The following is a 15,952-nucleotide window of genomic DNA, read 5'->3' on the forward strand; positions in this document are numbered from 1 at the left end:
TCAGCACTGAACAAAAAGTCCGTTTTGAGCGGTGAGGGGAGTCTATCTTAAATGCTTCTGATTGGCCATTGCGTTCAAGAAATCAACACATATGTCTGTGATTGGCTACATCGCTCAACACTGCAAACATTTTAGAAATAGAAACTCTGGCCTGTAAATCGTTTTTATTTTGTTTTAGTTGTTTTTGTTGCTTTTCTGCAACAGATGAATTAAAATGTATTAGTTTTTATATGTTTTATTCCTAGATATTTCTAGTTTGTGGGAGTCCCGCGAATCGTTTTATTCTCCCGCAACGCGCACACACACACAGAGTGAGTGCATTACAGCCCGCGCCCGCACAAGTGTTTGTTGTGTGCTATTTAGTTTGTTTAATAAAATTAAAAATTGTAATATGGCGCTATAAAGAAAATCAAATCAAATTTAATTGACCTTCAATGGGGGGGTAAGTACAAACTTACTTCAGTAGGCTACTTCTGTACATCTGTAGTCTAATACTATCTCCACGGTGGTTTTATTAAGATTAGTTCAATATGCTGCACGTGCCAATATGAATAAGCCTAATGTCTGTGATTGTTGCTGAACATTTGCTAACAACGTGTTTTAAGCATCTTCACGCAGGCGTGACAGTCAGTCAGTTTCACGAGACGAATAATGCTCATTTAAGTATTTATGCTAAGCACTACAGCGCAACGTCTCCCTTACTTCCCGTTAAAACAGTACTTCGTTTAATTTAATACCAATAAAAGCCGTACATAACAGCAAAACGCTCTTCATCGATCCTGTGTGTGCTGCCGCGTTATGTTTTGTTTTGGAGCCGTTTGGAGCACGAAGGAAGGAGGAGCTGCGTGTCAGCTTAACCAATGAAAAGTGTAGCAGCAACAGCACGCGCTGCAGGCTTGTGCGTGCTGCGTAAGGATGCATTCACGTCCACTGGGAGATTTGGGAAATGTTCGTAAAAATCAAACAGTGTAATGTTTTTTCAGCGGGGTGGCAACAGGGGCAATTGCCACCCCAACTAGCCTTCTGGCTGCGCCACTGGAGAGCAAGTCTCTGACCTGACGAGGAGACACCGGATTGCTTGGTTGGCTGATGCCTTTAATAAGATTGTCACTGTTTGCTGTGCTTTAACGAACATGTGCAAAAGTGTTGTTTGAGTGCCTTGTTCATTACTTTTTTATTTCTTTGAAATAAATGCTTGAAACAACTTGATATGGCTTAACCATATTTATTGAGAACTGAATATATATATATATATATATATATATATATATATATATATATATATAATTATTATTTTTTTAGACAACATAAGTTTCATGGACAACATAAGTAATAATAATAAAATAATACTACTGTTATTAATGGAAAAGAACAAATATCTTGATGCTACTTCTCCAAATACCACTGTTTTGCGCTTGGTGTGAGCTTGTTCCTGTAAGGTCCCTTTTCTTTCGCGTTATCTTTTTGCATTGCTTTACTTTCTTCCTTTTCTTTCGCGTATTCGTAGATCCGTCTCTGTCCCGCTTAAATAATAAATGCGCGAAAATAATAAATGCGCTAAAATTAAAGAGCTCTGGAATGTTTAGTCGCGCCTCTGTGAAGATCTGAAGGCGTTGCCCCTGACAACCGATAGCGTCTCCTACCATCATGGCCGACCGGCTCAGACTCCGCCCAAATCGGCACGTGACTCCTCATTCTCAATATGTGTAACCCACTTTTAGACAAAATAACATTGAATCTGGTTAAATGTATTTTTTTCCAAAATAACTTGCAAAATGTATGATATTCCATCATGTAAGGAAAGTCAAATGTGATTACAAGGTGTTTCATTTCTTTGACATGTTCTATGACTAGGCAGTGCGTAGACACGATCTAGCTCGTATAGTCAGCCTGGCTATTTGTGGCCCACAACTGATTAATTGGAGGCTAGTTTTAATTAATTGTTGGGCAGGCAACGCAAGATGGTATATACCCCATTATGTTCGCATTGGTAATAATATCTACAAGGTGCAGGTGTAATTTCATGACATGGTCGATCTGTAGTCAGGATTTGGCTCTGAATTGGACGGGCTATGTGCGGTCTGCTTTTAGCCCACCCGGCGAAATCGAGGCAATCTACGTTTAACGGCTTGGCTATAGCCCTGATTAGACTAGCGATTAGTATAGCCAAAATAGTCTTCAAATTGTTTACATGTTTTTCGCCCACACAGCTTTGTTTGCTGTCACACATTCATAAAAAAATGTACGATATTATTTGACTGTCTTTCATTTTAAATTAAATAAAAATGCAATTACATTTCTCAACTGCTAGATGGCAACAGCCCTACTGAGACCAATCTCGCCCGGCGCCACCCAAACTGCCCATTTGAATGAGAGAGAAAGACAGAGATACATGGATAAAATTTTAAATTAGGCTCCGATCCTTATTTGTTACCCCCAGTTTTCTTTTGTCCTTTATTATTTGCCCCAATTTGCCTTCCATGATATATATATATATATATATTTATCTTGTGCATAACCCCTCCCCATGGATCGCTTAAAGAGTACAGACGCGTATCAGCTGTTGCGGGATGGGTAAAAGACGTAAAAGTGCGGCATCTGGCCACCAATGATTTGTATTTAACTATGGGAAATGTTGGTATTATAAAAAAAATTAAAATGTATGATTTTGGTGGTAGTTTGCTCTGACTAGGTAGCGAGTTGTTAGCTAGCTAAGTGGCTAACAGCTGGTAGCTTGCCATCTGTTAGCCACGGCTCACGGCTAGCTGTCATTAATCTGGATTATGCCTGTCGCGATAGTTAACAAATCAATTTATCGCACGATAAAAAAATGAGCTCGATAATTTTTGCCGGCCGCGATAATTTCCATTTGCATGCTTGTTTGTTTTCCTCGTCTCGGGTCTCTCTCTCTCTCTCTCTCTCTCTCTCTCTCTACCAAATAGACTGGATGACAACTCTGTTTAAAACATAACTGACATATTTTACGTGAATACTCTCCAAAATGGACATTTAAACATAATGTTGTGTGTATTTGCCCATTCAGACACGAAACAGAGCTCAATTCATTACTCGCGCGCTGTATAGGGGTCTATGGCTGCACGCTTCGGGTCGGGTGTGCGCACAGAAAGATGAGACATGATACAATATGAGACATTTCTTCTATCCTTTTCTTTTGGTATAGAATAAAATACCAGTTCGGCGTTCCTCTTTCGGCTGTTGTTGCAGCCAACTGAACAACATATTGCAGGCATTACTGAGACCGTCGGTCGTCAAGATGGCGGCGTAAAGCTACATTGACGTCATGTGACCCGAACGAATTGTGCCGAGGCTTCGAAACAATCCCCGTCTCCACGGTGACACCTAGTGGTCAGAGCAGTGTAAATGCAACATAAACCCGGGCCACACATGCATGAAAACACCATTTAAAATCTATTGCAATTTTTTTACTGAAAGTAAAATCTTTCAAATGTAATTATCTAATCATCTAATAAGATTATGTGTAAACGTCTTCTTTTATCAATTGTCAGGGTTTGTTTTGTTTGGCTCAGCTAAACAGACAAATAAGACTATTAACTACCTCATTTTAATTATACTAATGTCTATACACGGGTTTCTTGTATACAAACAATACCGGATGCGCGCGCATGCAGGGGGCAGAAAACTGCTATCTGTTAGGCCTATGCCGAGTTCTGTAAAAGAACATTTTAATTAACGTAGATTTCGCATTGTATGTAATTTCTTGTTGACTCAATAATAAACTGCTATTTCAGAGTTGGATCTGTTTGTTTGTGTTTCATATTAATATAACATTATGTAAAACGTCCAACTGTTTACGCATCAAAATCCGGACATACTGTGATGCATGTATGAATTATCATGTTAGACTAAGTTAGTAATGTAATAGCCTCTATAGAGCCCGAATTTGCTTTTATATAAGTTAACCTTGCTTAAGTTAGTACTTTACGACATGCAACATATCATGACTGCACACATATAACGTTACTTTACTGTAAATCAAAGATTTGACGATGGATTATGTGGGAAGTAGTACCTCCGACCGGGGCGATTATATTAAAAAAACGTACTCTCAGTAATGGTGAGATCTTGCCGGTGTGGTGCCGAATTCTGACCCCCCTAGTATGGTAGGTTTAGGATTAGTTGTGGGGGAGGGGCTAGGATTAGGGGTGGGGTTATGATTAGGCAATCAGATACTGATTTCAACGAGGGGGGTAATAATTTGGCAGGGAGTCGAAATTCGGCACAACACCGTTAGAGCGTACAAATCCCTTGATGCATACAACTACGTGCTATGTGGTCATGTGCAGCTCGTCAAATACTTTGATGCTGCACCGGATTTTTGCGTGTTGAGGTCAGATGTGCTCCCTATCAAAGGCAAGGCATGAAAGCCAAGCCTTATGATGCCTGGGTGTTTGTCCATAAGGGCCTTGGTTACATCCTTACGGCTAACTGCAAATGCATGGCAGGGTACGTCTATCCAAATGTATCTGCCATCAGAAACCCTTTACTCCGGTACGAAGACCGCGGGTCTTTTGCCTCCTGGTTGCGTGCGCAAGCAGTGATGACGTCGCCGAGAAATCCTTGTATATTAAACGATTTAAAAAAAAAAAACAATAACAATATTAGTTTACAAACCAAATAGGGAACAATACAATGCCTATTACAAAATATACACTTTTCCAATCATATGTCCATCCTAAATGTCCACGTGTGTATATATATATCTCATACAATAACATAAAAAACAACAACATTCAATAATCATTGTAGAGGGGGTGCAAGGAAAAATAAATAAGGTTTAAATCTTACCGAACTTAAAAGGAAAGAGACTCATACATTGATTTATACAGTTCTCCAAGGCTTTGATTTTCTTTGGTTTCTTTTGTCTTTCGTTTTGACCTTCTCATTTTTTAGCTAAATTATTTGTTATCATGTGTTGTTGCAATCGTGACATTTTAGTGGGTATAACAGTGTATCATGGTACGTGCACGTGTACTGTAACCCCATGTTTCCATGTGCCCTTAAACTCGAATTATCTGAATCCAAAGGTGTAAACATGAACATGTGCAACCTATTATAAAGTGTTATGAAAGCCACAAATATATTTTACTCTTTTCTTTAGATCATTATGATATGAAAATAGCATTTCCTCACTTAAAGCTCTCATCTTTCAAAAAGTCCATCATTGATTTGAACTATAATATTGAATTTGTCTGAACAATGGCTTGTTACATACAGAGAGAGCATAAGCTAATAGAGCAGAATAATATTTGTCATTGTACAAGCACCAAAGTTTCATTCAAAATGCCTTCATTCATTCAAGTTTGAAACTTTCAAATTAATTTTATAGTACAGCATAAAAATACAAATTATTGGCTATATAAAATTAGCAATTATAAAAAGTACCCGGCAGTATAACAATAATGCAAATAGCTCAGATGTGCATTAAAACCTAAACAGAACACACACACACACACACACACACACACACACACACACACACACACACACACACACACACACACACACACACACACACACACACACACACACACACACACACACACACACACACACACACACAGAACACACACACACAAAAAGTACATGTGAATGTATTAGTCCATGCACACTTGAGGTTAAACTGTCAACAATGCTTTTCTTGTGCAAGTTATTTTTTCTTATTTGGCAGATGCCGTGATGACCAACTTCCCAGCAGCAACAGTTTTATATTTTCTTATCTTAAGTTGTTGATGTTCCATTTTAAAAAAAAATATATTTTATATTGTATTTTAATGTTTTGATTTGGTAAATTTTGGTAAAGGGATCTGTGTTAGGCCCTTTATTATTCTCAATATATATGCTGCCACTTGGTAATATTCTAAGGAAACATGGAATTAGTTTCCACTGTTATGCTGATGACACTCAAATATATATTTCATCACGGCCAGATGAATACGCTAAATTATCCAAATTGACAGATTGTGTTAATGATATAAAAGATTGGATGACGCGTAATTTTCTTTTATTAAATCCAGACAAGACAGAGGTAATACTTATCGGTTCTAAAAACCGTCCACAAAAACCTTCACAGCACGACTTTAACATAGTAGGATGCCCTGTTACTCTATCCGCTACAGTAAAAGACCTGGGTGTTATACTAGACCGCAACCTGTCTTTTGAAAAGCATATTTCATATGTTACAAAAACAGCCTTTTTCCACCTTAGAAACATTGCTAAGCTACGTAACATGCTATCTGTTTCTGATGCAGAAAAGTTAGTTCATGCATTCATGACCTCGAGACTAGATTACTGTAATGCTTTATTAGCTGGCTGTCCTGCATCCTCAATAAACAAGCTACAGTTAGTCCAAAATGCAGCTGCTAGAGTTCTTACTAGATCAAGAAAATATGATCATATAACACCAATTTTATCATCACATAACGGATCTTCTATCGCCTTACAATCCATCGCGCTCTTTAAGATCACTAGATTCGAGGTTTCTGGTCATTCCTAGGATATCCAGATCCACCAAAGGAGGCAGAGCATTTTCACGTTTAGCTCCGAAGCTCTGGAATAGCCTTCCTGATATTGTTCGTAGCTCAGACTCTCTCTCCCAGTTTAAAACTAGACTGAAGACGCATCTATTTAGCCAGGCATTCATATCAATTTTTATCTTACAGTTACTGTAAATTCGGCCTCTAGTTCATAAACGCCAGAGGAGAACTGGCCCCCGACTGAGCCTGGGTTCTCCCAAGGTTTTTTTTTCTCCATTGGGTCATTTGATGGGGTGTTAGGACACCATTAGGTCACTGGATGGAGTTTTTCGGTTCCTTGCCACTGTTGCCTTTGGCTTGCTCAGTTGGGGATATTCAAATTAATTAACCAATCATACCCTTGATTAGCTCTACCAAACTTGGATGTCTTTATTTTCCAGTAATAAACAAACATTGTTAAGTTGTTTTGATTGATACTGTGAAGCAGCTTTGATACAATCTGTATTGTGAAAAGCGCTATATAAATATATTTGACTTGACTTGACTTAAATTTTATGTTTTGATCTTTTTGTAAGTTGTTAATGTTTTTTTTCTAAATAAAACCTTTATATTTAATTTATTTGGATGGATTATCATTTATGAGAACCTGTTATATTTGAGTGAAAAAAATCCTTTAGCCATCATTTTGTTGTCTATTACATGTATATGTAGTCGTTTAAGTTTAATAGCCGTCTAGTTGATGTAGTCTATTCTTGGGCTACGTTTAGGCGTCTATTAGATTTTCACTGACAGCCCAAATTCAGCCTTGTTTTAGCCTTTGACGGCTATTAGACGTCTTTTAGACGCAAAATTGCTTGCTGGGAAGTTAATAACTAATGATCTTTGCAACTGAAGTGAATAAATTAAAACTAACTTTAGCTGGACAATAACTTTATTCTAGAACTGCTGTAAAAGTTTAAGAGATAATTTCCTATTATCACTGTAAAGCTGCTTTGAAATGATGTTGTTAAAAGCACTATATAAATGAAGGTGACTTAACTTGACTTGTCTAAATCTTATGGTTTACTTTGCTTGATATAGCAATTGATAAACTTAACATGTTAAACAAGACAAATGATATATGGTTAATTTTATGACAAGTGTGCGATTTAATAACGATTAAAATTTTTAATGTATTAACAGCCCTATTTACATTCATTCATTCTGTATTTGTAAATTGAGAAATTAAATACTCACAAGTTCCCGTTCATCAACATATTTAAATTTCTTCATTGAGAAACCTTTCATGTTATACCCAACAATCTTATCAACGTTATAATCCACCTTCAGTAGCCACAGATAAATTAAAAAGACAATAGCATTAGTTGTTTTATGGGCTATATATACATTTTCTATATATTTTAACAAACATGTCAGATCTAGTTCCTCCCCTTTATAACCCTAATTATTAAGTTTCTATCAACAAAAACAGTTCTTACCACTCTTACATATGACAAGAGTGCACCCACGTTGATAATTGTTGTAAAAATGCAGATTTTTTTTGCCTGTGTAAAGAACAAAAAAACAAACACTTAATGTACAAGTCTTAAACAACTTTGGTTCCCATTCATTTAGTCACTACGAGTTACGTCAGTGACTGACGAATTGGGATTGTGCCTGAGAATCCTATCTCCTTTGAGTGTTAATGCACCCTTGTTAATGGACATTGGCCACACCCTGTGCTGCTTCTATAGGAAGCGAGCAGAGAGACACTCACCAAGCTTTTCACTTTGAAGCCGTGCATTTCTTTGTAGATTCACCTCTGATTTTTATCTACGTGTGTTGTCTTCAGAACCCGGAAGTGTTCCTGAGTTGTTGTGATGGCGTGTCAGCGGTGATCGTCTTCCTGAGGAACTCTGATAGAGCCCTTCTCTGTACACTGGAAGGCGATCTTCCCCTTTGCACTTCAACGCAAAGAGCATTTCTTCTGAAAGAGTAACACGGGTGTGTTTGCATCTTTTTCAAGATGTCATTCCACCCGTGCGTTTCTGGATGCGGCTGTTTCCTGGCCCTGGCTGACAGTCCCGATCACTGCCTCTCGTATCTGGGACATAAGCATGCTGACGTAGTATTTGTGGATGAGTCATGGACCCTCTGCGGGAAGATAACTATCTTGATGTTGAGATCGATACTTCAATACCTCATAAGAGGTGGGGTCCCCTCCGCTATCCCTGATCTAGTTCTCATGATCACCGTCTCCTAGGACAGGATATATCTGCTATTTTGCTCCACAGGCGAGTTCCACAACTAGTGAACCCTGCTTGGTTTTCCACCAGCTCCTTCGCCAGGTATATCACTTGTGTGCATGCCCGGTGTTCAGCCCCTATGCTAGACTAGGAGCCTATATGTTGTAATTCCCTTCGGGTGATCCCATATGTGTATTCTTCAACGGTTTCCCGGTTGACGAGCCCATGTCTTTCCTTTGGCAGAGCCGCTCTGCCACCCCTATTGGTGTTGCCTCCACCCTAACTAGGTTGGATCCTCTGCAGGGACCTTCCATATGTAGCACTGCCCTCTAGCCAGCCCATATATGTAATTCCACATGCTACAAGTGATTGATTTCTCTATGTAAGCCCTGTCCAAAGGGTGCGGGAGGATCAGACGGCTTATGCAGAGCACTGGTAGGTGCAGAAAATGTGGCGTTTTTCTTAGGGATCCCAATTCATCAGGCACTGACGTAACTCATAGTGACTGACTGAATGAGAACGTCTAGGTTACCTATTGTAACCTTGTTCCCTGAAGGAGGGAACAGAGGCATTACGTCTCATCATCAAAATCCCTGTGCTCACCACTGAGCAACTGGGCACTGCTCGGCTCCTCAGCGAAAACTTGTGAGTGTCTCTCTGCTTGCTTTCTATATACGTGCAGCACAGGGCGTGGTTTGCGATGAAAATCTCACTTGCCAATGTCCAATGGCTGGTTAACACGAGAAGGTGATAGGACTCTCAGGTGCGATCCTAATTCGCAAGTCACTAACCTAACGTCTCCGTTCCCTCCTTCAGGGAACAGGGGTTAAAATAGGTAACCTAGACGTTTCGTTCTCTGAAATTATAACTGCATTATATTAAGTGTAATGTCATTAACAAAGATTGAACTGTCCTTATTTGGAAAACTCACCTTGCCATAAACCAGAACATCAAAACGAATGCCATATCCCTTGATCAGGGTCCTAGTGTCTTTGCCATGACTGTTCTTGTAGTATTTAGCAAATCTGTAAAGATTACACAAAAACACCCATTTATTTGCAAAGTTTGTTCACTTCTTCTGAAGAAACATCTTTACTAGTTACTGTAAGACTGGAGCCTAGCTGTCTAGACTCAGAAAGGGCTATAGTCTTAGAAAACAAAGGACTCTTTAACATTAGCATTCTTATCCTGAGTCACTGATTTCCATTACACGAGAGTAGATGTTAAAACTTCATGCTGATTTGTACTCGGCTTTCGCCAAGATAAGCACCAACTAAGACATAGCTTTACAGTAACCTATGCTTCTCTATCCATTTATGCTTTTTTCCAAATGGTGATGTGAATATCCTTCTGTCTAGTGTTAACACGCGTCAGCACACACAACGGCTGCAACCACAGTTCGTTCTCCCCAGTGGATTAGCATGACAACCGTCTGGATTGAGCCGAGTAGGGGACATCTCTAGGGTCTTCAAGTGGGTTGCTTCCGTCCTCAGTGTTTCGTCGACTAGCCCACGACACATCAAGAGGGCTCAACAGTGACTCTGGCATCCCAGAGTCCCCCCCCTCCGTCCCCCACTCAACTCAGCCCAGCTTACTGACCTTTACATCCCTCCTGCTGCTGAGGTTGCTCCTTCCTCGTAGTTCACATGTGATCTAACCACAATCTCTCCGCAACCCGACCATTCGCGCCAACCCATTTGACTAAGGCTGTCGAGCCCCACTGTTGATGTTTAAAGCAGGATCAGTGGCAACGGTTCCGTATGGCATACCACCTACCGCAAAACACAATATCTGTCCAAACACCAATCCTCATTCACGCAAAATACACAGGAACATAATAACTGTAATTACTATGTAAACTATACAAATAAACAGACTCTTCGAGTTTTTCCAGAATTCTTCGAAACCATAGCGTGGCGGCCTGTACACAGCCAGCCAGATTCTTTCCGTCTCAACCACAGCCAGTTGCTGCTCCTTTCTGCTGCTTCAGATAAGTTCTTTACTGTGCGACGCAACTCTTGGCCACTGAATCCGACATCTCTGAGGAACCGGGTTGTAGTGTGCCACAAATCCTCGACAACCCACTTCCACTGGATAAACCCGGACTCTCCATCCTCGCTGTTCTGCTTCAGTGGCCAGATGAGCATACCGCAGTTTCTTCCTCTCATGTGCCTCATCTACAGCATCCTCCCATGGCACTCTTAACTCTATCAGTTGAACAATGCGTGCTGATCCAGACCACAAAACAATATCTGGTCGTAGGTTAGTGGTGGCAATCTCAGGTTGAAAAATAAACCGTTGATCAAGATCAGCCAGCATTTCCCAGTCCCTAGCAGCTTCCAGTTGTCCTGGGCGAGAATTGGTGTTAGCACCTTTTCTTGGTGTTTTCTCGCCTGGGCGGAGGAATATTGTCTTCTGTGTGTAATGTTTTGCTAGAACAGGTGGCAACTTATTGGTCATGTTTAGGACTGGGGCGATAAGGATTCTTACCGCGGTTGAAAAGCAAGAAATTCTTGCGGTATTGCGGTAAACCGCTATTAGACAGCCCAGACATCCTACAGCCCTCCATTCACCGATTCCATGACCTCCATGTCCTGCCACGTCGGAATTAGGTGTTGAGTGCGCCGGTCATCCAAAACCCTCCAAATGGCAGTGCTTTGCTCAAGAATGCGCGCTATCATTTTTTGCTTTCTTCCCCACCTGGTGGGGCAATCCTGTGAACAAATTAAAACACATTTAGGATAGACTATGCTTTAATATAATAACATGATTCAAATGTACATATTTTTATATTATATATATATATATATATATATATATATATATATATATATATATATTATTTATATTTTTATATTTTATAACATACATACATATTTTTATTAATTTACATATATTGTGTCATGTGCGCTTTTGTCTCAGTGGTTCAAGGCTATTTAACGAAGTCTATTTAATTTAACAAAATGTCGCTGCTCACACTACCGTGATCGTATATTACCTACTTATATAATATAAATATTTATATTTTTTATATTTTATTACATATTTATATTAATTTACATATCTCGTGTCCCCTTTTGTCTCAGTGGTTCAAGGCTATTTAACGAAGTCTTATTTAATTTAACAAAGCTGCTCACACTAGCGTGATTGTATAGTACTTATAATAATATAAATATTATTTATATTTTTTATATTTTATTAGCCTACATATTTATAATAATTTACATATCTCGTGTCCGCTTTTGTCTCAGTGGTTCAAGGCTATTTAACGAAGGATATTTAATAAAACAAAGTTTTTATTAAATCGCTGTTGGAAGAGAGTTAAAACTTACCAGTACTAAGGAGTGCTGAGGCAGGTCCAGCTCAGTTTGTTCTTTCTGAAGCCGTTGTTTCTTTTGCCAGCTATGGGAGAAAGCGGTCACCAGCGTTCGACACAAACCCATGGCCCGGGCGGTGCGTTCTTTTTCTGCTTTCATGGAGTTGGTGACGGCTAAATGGAGGTTGTGACTGAAGCATGGTAGCCATCCCCATCCAAGTTTCCGCACCGCAGCCACAATGTTGGCTTCGTTATCACTAGTGACACAAGCCAACCTCTTCGCATCCAGAGACCATTCTTTAAGAGCAGATTGCAGAGCCTCGGACAGGTTATCACTTGTGTGACTTTCTGGCATGAATGAGACTCCAAACACCTTGACTTCAGCTCCAAGTTGGTGTTCAGGTAATTATTGGTCACGCTCATATAGGGCATCATATTAACGTTTGACCACATATCTGTTGTGAGAGAAAAATGGTCCGCGTCTTTTAACTCGCGAGTCAAACTGTCCTTCATTTTCACATACTTCTCTGGTACTGCCTTTTTTGAAAAGTATTTTCTGTCAGGGGGGATGCGTCCTCAGGTTGGAAGTATTTGAGAGTGATACCGGTGTCATTTTGTGGCAAATTCTACAAATGGGCTCATCGAAATTGTTTGGAAGTCCTTTTTCGTCTGGTTCAAAGCCAAAATGTGCTCATATTGGCGACGTGACATTTGGCTTTGCCACCAAGTTAGCCCTCTCTGCCATGTTTCGATGGAATAGTTGCCTATCTACCTACCCGCTATTGTCGGCTGCGCAGCTCAACCACGTGAGAGAATCGTGTTAAATACGTTCAATTACAAACTGGGGTCCTGTTTTGGGGCTTTCTCATGAGTCATGCGCCTGTATTTTAATGCTTAAGCAAAATAGAATTCAAATTATAGGCTACAAGAGACATTACTTTCTCTCATTACATGTACTCTCGCATACAGGCCTAGTAGTCAATATGAATGGAATTTTATTATGTGTCATAAAACCTTCCGCTCCCCAACTCGCGAAAGGTCGCATTTGCTCCATCTTTTGATGATGATGAGTTTTGTTTAGAAAACCTTGAGTCCATGTTAGACACAATGTCACTAGACTCAATCCAAGTCATTAGAATCAATGAATCCATATAATTAGACAAAACGTGCAGGCAAACATTTTATTTATTTTTTTGCGGTGATGACAGTGACAAGCTCAGACCCGCGGTAGGGGTCACGTAACCGCGGTATTGCGGTAACCGTCCCAGCCCTAGTCATGTTACGCTTGTCTTCCAATGCTAAAGCCAAACATCGCAATACTTGGTCATGGCGCCAAGTAAACCGACCTTGGCTAAGAGCCACCTTACATCCTGTCAAAATGTGCCTTAAAGTGGCAGGTGATGAACACAAAGGACAAGAAGGATCCTCTCCTACCCAGAGGTTTAGGTTCTGCGGTGATGGGAGAACATCATATGTTGACCTGATAAGGAAACTGATCCTACACTCTTCCATTGACCAAAGGTCTTGCCAGCCCATTTTGCGTTGTTCCACACTCTCCCATCTCATCCACTCTCCCTGCTTGGCCTGGGAAATGGCCTTTATACACCTCATCCTCTCCTCCTGCTTTCGCACCTCGTTGACCACCAGCTTCCTCCTTTGAGCTGGGCCTGCCTTGTGCCATTTAGGAGGAGCTAAACTGAGCCCAAAACCCCCTCTTCCACGCTGTACCTGCCCCACGATATCCCCAATTTGAAGGGCAGCCTTTGCCTCTACTACAGATTTCTTTGCAATTTGAGATTGACTTACTGAGTCAATCTCAATTTAATTATAAAGCCCAAAAAACAACAGTGGTAAACCATTGTGCTGAAAAATATAATTTAAAAGAAAACTAAAAGACAAAAAAACAATATGACAATAAGACACAAACACACAGTTGATGTTTAGATAAACCCCATTTGACTAAGTCATTATAAGCCTTCTCAAGAGATGTTTTTAATTTTGCTTTAAAAGGTGATTCTGACAAGATTATTCTAAACTAAGAAGAAGAAACAGAAGCAGCTATGTTTTGGACTGTAAGCGGTTTATATAGGATTGGCTAAAACCTATATACATTAAGTTGCAGTAGTCTAGTCGAGATGAGATAAAAGTACAGAAAAATACTGGAATGAGTATTGCGTCGCTAAATGCTTTGGGAAAACTACTTTTTTTCGACAAATATTGAAGCCTTGCTGTATCACACAGTGAAATTTCATGAACCTATGGCTTTTCAGCCCGCCGAAATGCCTACCTGTCTTTATAATACAGTTCACTTATATTGAGTCACTAGACACTTTGAGAACACAATTCAATAGCGCCGTAATAATTGCAAAATGAAAATTGTTCTATGGCCCTGGCCTAAGTCACTTGAGGATAAGGGCCCTGAAGGCAGCAAGGCTAAGATAGTGTGAGGTACTCGCCTGAGACTAAGGGACACAGACCACTAGGTCAGAGCCTCGCGGAAAAGGTTTACAAAGCGTCACAGCTTGGCTGACTGGAGCGGTTTGAAGGGTGGGCCCTAAGGACTGTAAATGTTGGAATAGTAAGGGGACAAAGCCGGTTTAGCCTTCTGGGAGGCTAATAATGAAATTTCCGTTTAGAGCAACAGAGTGTTGCTAGACCAATTTAAATAGGGTGAGCCTCAACCTCGTATTTTTGTAATACTATTCTAACTAAGTGTACATGGGAACCCATGGCATGATTATATAAAGTTACAATTAGAGGAAATTTAGTTGGTCAGCTTATTTCTATGGTAATGGTCATGACATCTGGTTAGATAGTCTTACCTTGATTAAGTGTGTACAGATCTATGGGCACTAAATAGCACACTATTAGAAATAAGCACGCTTTGGGGGGGCATCTAAAGGTATAGGTCAATTGCCTCTGTCTAATGACCAAGACAGACGAGTTTGTGATTATGTGATCCGTATATCCAGCCGGTGCGAGACTTGAAGTGTTATAGGTATCCGAATGTGAGTGTGATTTCAATAAAGAGTTAAATAGAATAATCAAGTCTGTAGATAAATTATTATATAAATGGTCAATAACTAATTGGCATTCTAACCCAAATTCAAGGTTGTGATAAAATGGAATCAGATAAAAGTTTAATTGGAATTATATTACTTTGCCAAACACATAAAACAGAATGTGCAGGAGTGGGCGGGCCCTACAAAGTTAAAGTACAAACAACTGATACCGTAAGTTGTGCACTGGGGTTTCACTACTTTTTGGGTCCTTCTTGTCTATTCTGCGGAAGGAGTACTGGGGAGCACAGGTGTCCATATCCAGGTCACAATCCCACTGGATTTGCACTGCCATTATTCCCCCCTGAGCACAGAAAACACTCAAAGATGTCAGTCAGTTCTACAGCAGTGCACCATCAAAAAACACACATTCATCAACACAGAGTATCATAAGGGGATTAAAGCTTATTCATGATCAAATCAATGTCAAATAAACATAAAATAAGTTTCTGACATAGACTGCCATGGTCTGAAAATCCTCTCGAGTCTCTTCAAAAATATCTTTGATTCTGAAAATTGGGCAGTCAGGGTCCATATTTCTGTTGAACACACAATTTGCCACGTAGGATCTGCTCATGTTTGGTAGGATATTCCTTCTGCAAGAAATTAAGAAATAATAAACACTATATTAACTCACTTTATTAAGTAAAATTTATATGTTTGTTTTGCAGCAAAAAGATGATCTCTTTGATGACGAACAAAGATGAACATACTTTTTGAAGTTAAATTTGGTGAATTGAATATTATTCTTTATGTATATTGTGAAGTTCTCAGCATCTGCCAGGAGTGCTGGACTGAAATATCAAGACAAAAAAAAAAAAACATGAATATTGTGAA

The 15,952-nt window shown here is 39.7% G+C and overlaps 1 protein-coding gene across 2 annotated transcripts in view; it reads right to left on the reverse strand.

Moving 5' to 3' along the window:
- LOC143703851 (P2X purinoceptor 4a-like) overlaps positions 1–15,952 on the reverse strand; it is a 30,385-nt gene that overhangs the window by 3,680 nt on the left and 10,753 nt on the right. The window contains exons 6-11 of one of the 2 annotated variants that reach the window (XM_077197301.1): positions 15,829–15,909; positions 15,570–15,711; positions 15,289–15,419; positions 9,672–9,765; positions 7,994–8,059; positions 7,752–7,838 (exon numbers count right to left, since the gene is read on the reverse strand). In XM_077197301.1, the coding sequence (XP_077053416.1) occupies positions 7,752–7,838; positions 7,994–8,059; positions 9,672–9,765; positions 15,289–15,419; positions 15,570–15,711; positions 15,829–15,909 (601 nt within the window). The remainder of the gene's footprint in view (positions 1–7,751; positions 7,839–7,993; positions 8,060–9,671; positions 9,766–15,288; positions 15,420–15,569; positions 15,712–15,828; positions 15,910–15,952) is intronic. The other variant, XM_077197302.1, reaches the window with a different exon arrangement.

This window comes from Siphateles boraxobius, unplaced genomic scaffold, assembly GCF_051911475.1.
Source record: "Siphateles boraxobius isolate OS27281-9 unplaced genomic scaffold, OSU_SipBor_1 39, whole genome shotgun sequence".
NCBI lineage: Eukaryota > Metazoa > Chordata > Actinopteri > Cypriniformes > Leuciscidae > Siphateles > Siphateles boraxobius.